The sequence below is a fragment of the Dipodomys merriami genome, unplaced genomic scaffold (assembly GCF_024711535.1).
Source record: "Dipodomys merriami isolate MVZ:Mamm:240054 unplaced genomic scaffold, mDipMer1.0.p SCAF_409, whole genome shotgun sequence".
Classification (NCBI taxonomy): domain Eukaryota; kingdom Metazoa; phylum Chordata; class Mammalia; order Rodentia; family Heteromyidae; genus Dipodomys; species Dipodomys merriami.
Genome location: NW_027205704.1, coordinates 967,292 through 973,291, shown reverse-complemented (window position 1 = coordinate 973,291; position 6,000 = coordinate 967,292). Strand labels below are relative to the sequence as shown.

The 6,000-nt window shown below is 48.6% G+C and overlaps 1 protein-coding gene across 4 annotated transcripts in view; it reads left to right on the top strand.

The window, feature by feature from the left end:
- Nucleotides 1-6,000, top strand: part of LOC138806855 (serine/threonine-protein kinase MARK2) — a 72,685-nt gene continuing 66,685 nt past the window's right edge. For 3 of the 4 annotated variants that reach the window (XM_069992271.1, XM_069992270.1, XM_069992268.1), the window contains exon 1: nt 1-119. In XM_069992271.1, the coding sequence (XP_069848372.1) occupies nt 66-119 (54 nt within the window). In that variant the 5' untranslated portion in view covers nt 1-65. The remainder of the gene's footprint in view (nt 120-6,000) is intronic. The other variant, XM_069992267.1, reaches the window with a different exon arrangement.

Here is a 6,000-nt window from a genome sequence, read left to right as displayed (position 1 = left end):
TCCGCGCCTTCCCTTTCCTCCCTTCCTCCAAGCTTCTCGGTTCCCTCCCCTGAGGTACCGGCGCCATGTCCAGCGCCCGGACCCCCCTACCCACGCTGAACGAGAGGGACACGGAGCAGGTAAGGAGCCCCGAGGGCTCCCCGAATTCTCTGGCTGGGCCCCCTGCACCTTGCGGAGCCTCCTCCCTCTGCTCTCCTACTGCCATCCCGCAGACCTCGGCTGCCCTGTCATCTGGCTACTGTCCCCGCACATCACCTTTGCGAGTCTTGACCCGGGACCCACCTTGTCCTGACTCGGAGCTGCACACTTGTCTTTCTGCCAACTCCCCTCTCCCCTCACCGCCCTCCTGCTCTCTTCCGTGTTACCTCCCCGGCCTCCCCTTCTCTTCCCCTTCCCCCCCCCCCCCCAGGGGCCTTTCTGGTCTTCTTCCACCCACGCTCCGAGTAGCCACCCTCCGGCTCCTCGAATAACATCCCGCGATTTGCCACGGATGGTTGTCCACCTTTTCCTGCCTCTCCTCTAGCCTTGCTCCCCCGTCGCCCGCACCGGTTCTCCCAGTCCTCGGTTATCGCCCTCGGGGTCTTTGCCCCGGAGTGTGTTTTCGATACCCCGTCCCCCTTTCACTTTCCCAGCGGCTTTTTCTACCCTGTTTCGTTCCAAATCGGGCTCTCCCTCTTGCTTGCAACCCACCCGCTCCTCCCTCATCCCCTTTCCAAATCGTGCGCCTACTCTTTTTGCTCATCACTTTCCCTTCTTTTCGCCAAGAGCTAGCTAGCTCCCTGGTTCCCGGAGCTGGCATGTGTGTCGCTTCCGTGTTTCCCATATAGCTGTCATGCGCATAGTTTTCCCACAGGTTGCTTTTGGGGATTCAGTCACCACTGCCTCGGAGTCTTTGGATCCTACTTCTTCTCCCCCCCCTCCCTCCCCCCACCTTCCCCTTGGGGTTTGGCTTTTAAGTCTCTGAGCCTCTCGGGGTTCCCTCCCCCCCCCCCGCTGTGAGTGTTCAACCAGCTTCTCCTTGGGCTCAAACTCGGTCGTCTTGTTGGAAAAAAGAAGCTGTTGTATTCTTGTTGTATTCACCTAACCTGTTGCTCGGTCCTTCCCCGGCCGCACACGTATCACCATCTCTGCCTGCCTTTCTGCCTTCTCACGCTGCAATACAAAGCAGGATGCTTTCTGTCTCTCTTCAACAGTGGCTGTCACTTCTCTTAGTGTCTTCCTCCTTGCTTGCTGCTTCCTGTTGCACAACCTTACCCTGTCTTCCTTACTATGCTTCTTAATCAGAGCTGCCTTTCATGTCCAGTGAGTCTCCTGTCCTCTGCACAGTATATAGTTCCCCCGCCACCCTCCTGTCCATTCCCTTCCTATTGGCTAGTGTTTGTGATTCCCAGGAAATCCACGCATTTTGCACGTGCATTTCTTCCACTGCTGGTCAGCCTCAGAATTCTACAGGCTCACTCTCTCCCAACCTGGCAATCAGTGCTTACACTTGTCACCCAAGCCTTTGCCTTTTCTGTCATCATCTGGCCTCAGCCCAGAGGCATCCACTTTCCATCCCTCCCTTTCCTTTCATCCTCTCCCCTGCCTATCTGAACTTTCTTGGTGAACTTTACTAGGCTAAATAAATAAATGCACCTTGTCCAGAAAAAGAGACTTCTACCCTGAGGCTGCAGTGCTTTTTGCATTCTTTCCCCTCATTACATCTTTTCTGTTTTCCTGATTCTCTGTGTTCTTTGTAGTCAGGTGGGGTAGAGTGATGTTCCATTCTCTCGCACGTTAACCTCTGAGAAATCTTAACTTCCTTTCATTTATTTTGCTTTTCTGTCTTGTTAACCTTCTTGCCTTCTTGTCACATGGGCACGTAGGGGTTCAAGAGGAGTATAGACAGAGCTTTTCTCTGCAATGGTTGACCCTTATTTCATATGGACTGTTTGCTTTTGGGGGGTGAAGTAGGGGCTGTGAGTGAGGGGTGATTGATTTGTCCCATCACTGGTCTGGTGGCTGGGTTGACATGGGACAGAGGTCTTGATCTGGGTGCCCATAGCCCCTCGCTTGCCAGCTGGTTCTTTCCTACTGGGATCCACTTTCTCTAGGTTCTCTTGAGGTTGTTGCTTGTTTGTTCCCTTTCCTCTCAAGATCTTTGTTTTAGCAGGTAGACCCTGCCTGACCAGAGAACTTTCCCAGACTCTTGATTATGAGCTGGTAGGAGGAGGCCAAGTGACTGGCACCCTCAGGCATTCGGGGAGTGGCTGGAGTGCCTACTTTCTCTGTGAGGTTGTGGGGGCATTGTGCTCCAGAGAGTAGAAGACTGCCTCAGTGTGGGTTCTTTGTGCTCTGCTAAATGTAAATGCATTATTGCCTCTGTCTTTTTCTTGTATTCTGTACACTGATTTCCTCTCTTATTTGCCTCAAGTACTACTGAGCAAGTAGTGGAGACTCAGAAGATGTCTACTGATTTTGTGATAGCAAGTGATCAATTTTGGATAAGCTCCTCTGTGCTAACTTTGTTTAGTCCAGTGGCTGCATATGTTGTCATTCTCTTCCAAATTTAAGAGTTACTTATCCTCTTTACTCTTTGTGAAGTGTGTGCGTGTGTGCGTGTGCGTGCGTGTGTGTGTGTGTGTGTGTGTGTGTGTGTGTGTGTGTGTGTGTGTACTGGGAATGGTGCTCAGAGCCCTGCCTGACACATGCTGGGCGAGTGTTCTGCCAGTGGGCTACAATCCCAGTCCAGTGCTATGTTCTTTAAAGCTTGTTAAAAAAAAAAAAAAAAAAAGTTCAACAACAAGTCTTCCGTTCATAAGGCCAATGATGGCCTCCTTTAGAATTGATCATGCTTTCTGTCAGGTGAAGTAGGTACCTGCTTTTTGGTCCTGTTGTAGTTTTGGCTGAAATGGCCATAGAGGCTCAGTCATTGCAGTGGCCTTAATGAAAAGAAATAAAAAGCAAGAGATTTGATTGGGCACTTCCCTCTCTCCTGAGGTCCACTCTCACCTTATTTAAGTAGATTTAAATTATTTAAACTGGTTTTCCCAGAAAATAGGTAAACAAACTCTGGTGGTTGTCTCCAATCTTTTTTACTTGCTCTTTTCTCCCCCCCCCCCTTTTTTTTTAAATGTGGCTGATAAGGAACTGTTTCTGGGTGCTCTTTGATCACATCTGAAACACACACAGAAAAAAACGTTGAAGCATTAAAAATAAACCTTATGTTGCAGAGAGATTGCCTGTTTGCTGTCAACTTTGCTTCTTAACAGTGAAAGTAGGAGATAAAAGAAAGTGAAGCTCTGTCTTTAAGATGATTTTTTTTTTTTTTTGTGACACCTGATTCTAGATGTGCTTTTTTTTATGGTGATAGACTTCTTCCTCTGCAGAAGGAGGATTCTGACCTGGGTCTGGTAGTTTTGGAGTTTCTTAGTCTGTGAGCTGAGCTTTCTGTAAGCTTCTTTTCCAAATGGCTCTGCTGGCCTGGAGGCTTGGCAGCTTTGAAAGCAATCAGCAAGATGACTGTTTGTCTTCTAGCCAGCAGCAACAGTCAGGCAAGTGTGGAGATGGTCCAGTTTCCAGAGTTCACCTGCCACTGGCTAGCACTTTGGTTAGGACCTGGGGAAGGTCCACATGGCTTTGGACCTGCCTCACCTTAAGGCCTAGAAATTGAAAGAACTCCCAAAAGAAAATAGAAGCCTCTTGCCACCCATCAGGTTTCTGGCCATTAGACGAGGCACAATGCTGCCCTCACTTTTTTTGGTGGGGAGAGGGGGGTGATGGTCATGGGGCTTGAACTTAGGACCTGGGCACTCTCCCTGAGCTGTTTTGCTCAAGGCTAATGTTCTGCCACTTTGAGCCACAGTACCACTTCTGGTTTTCTTGTGGCTAATTGGAGATAAAATAGTCTCATAGACTTCCTTGCTTGGGCCAGCTTTGAACCATGATCCTCAGATCTCAATCTCCTGAACAGCTAGGATTACAGGTGCCCAGTTGCCTTCACATTTTTAGGGAATAGGGAATGTACATTTTCTCAGAATTCCAGAAGAAGAAGTTTGGAAGATTTATGAAGAGGAAAATCTTAATTTTAGGATGCTGTAAAGAACAATAAGCTTCTCCATGCACATTGTATCCAGTGTCAATCTGGATGCTGCTGCTGTCGCCGCCTCCTTCTCCTCTTCTTCTTTCTCCTCCTCCTCCTCCTCCTCCTCCTCCTCCTCCTCCTCCTCCTCCTCCTCCTCCTCCTCCTCCTCCTCCTCCTCTTCCTCTTCCTTTTTTTGTGCCGGTCCTGGTGCTTGAATTCAGGGCCTAGGCAGTGTCCCTGAGCTTTTTTGCTCAAGGCTTGTGTTCTACCACTTGATCCATAGCTCCACTTCTGGCTTTTTGGTGGTTAATTGGAGATAAGAGTGTAGCGTTCTTTTCTGCCCAGGCTTCTGATCACTTCTGTACTAAAAAGTTTGTGATACCCTCTGGGTCAATAACTGGGTTAGCTAGGGTGCCACCTTCCAGCTCTGGGAGCTGTGCTGTACTGTGCTTGGGGTGCTAGCACTGATTCTTTGCTTTGACATGGCAGTGAGGTGGGGGTGGGGTAGAGGTGGGATGAAAGTACTCTTAGATGGGGATGTGGGTGAATGTCTGATCACATATCCTCACTTACCTGCTGCTATGCCCTAGAGATTTCAGATGAGGATTGGGTTAAGGGCTCTCAGAATCTGTAGAGTTGCCATGTGTACCCTTTGCACCTGGTAAAAGTAGCCACCTTACACATTGTAATAATGTCTCTCTATGCTTTCTGTCTGTGGACTGTAGGATGTAGCTGAACAGATGGAAACAAGTCAGTCATTGAGAATTGGCTTGCTTCAGATTGAAATCCAGTTTGCACAGGGGTAGCTGAATCTTTCAGACTGAGACCAAACAATGGGCTGGAGATTTTTTCAGCATGAATGTCTTAGGCAGAGTCGATGTCTATGGAAAATTTGTCTGAGAGATTTGCATGATGAGATCTCTTTGGGAATCAGAACTTCTCTGGCTAGACTTTTTCCCCTTTGGACAGAACAACCCAATTCTCAGTGGACATTTGACCAGGACTAACCCAGGCCTTCATGAACTCTTTCCCATTTTGAGCACTTAGCCACCTGGCTGGCATTTCTCTTCCCTCAGGAGCTTCCATGACGTTCCTATATATGTATTATGTCTATTCAAATGAATATTTTATACCTAGAGTGCAGCCAAGCCTCAGACTTTGTGGCCCATTATCGACAAGCAGGGTGGGGGCTGGGTACCACCTTTGGCCCCTGATAGTGTCTTTGCTAAATGGATTCCCTCCCAGCAGCACTTTGAAGCCCATTAATGGTTTGGGATGAAGTAACCTCGGCAGATGGAAAGGGCCAGTAGGGTTGTCATCTCCCTTTCTTGAGACTGCCTCATAAGGCTTCCTGTAGTACCCAGGCCCAGCCCTGATTCCCTCTGCTTGGTTAAGCTAGGTTCTGTTATTAGGCCTTTGTGCACAGAGGGTTTGATTCCCTTTTAGCAAGGGTGGTGCTGCCATGTTCACTGCTTCTTTAGCAAAGCAAAAATTGAGAGGCATATGGAAAATGTGGTGGAATTTAAACATGGCCCCTTTTCCTTCCTCTTCTGAGTTTCAGCAAAATGACAAACAGGATAGGTGGCTGAATTTGCTTCTCTTGACGGGAGATTCCAGTGTTTGTATGTTTTGCACTGGAAGCTTGGGTTCTCCAGGCTTTCTCCCAGCCTTTATCAAACACAAGTGAGTCATTGAAGCATTAGCTGTGCATTTTCCCCTTCTGTCTCAGCACAGGGAAGAGTAAGCCTTTTACAAACCTTGTGAGGAAGGAAATCATCCTTTCCTCAGGTGGGCATGGAAAGCACCCAGGCCACCCTGGCTTAACCCTAAAAGTTTTACCTCCATTCTACCACAGCCTTTCGGTAAAGGCCACGGAGTGCCTTTGCTTATCCTTTAGGCTGAGGTGGGGCAGATGATTGTGAAGCACTGCCTAGAGG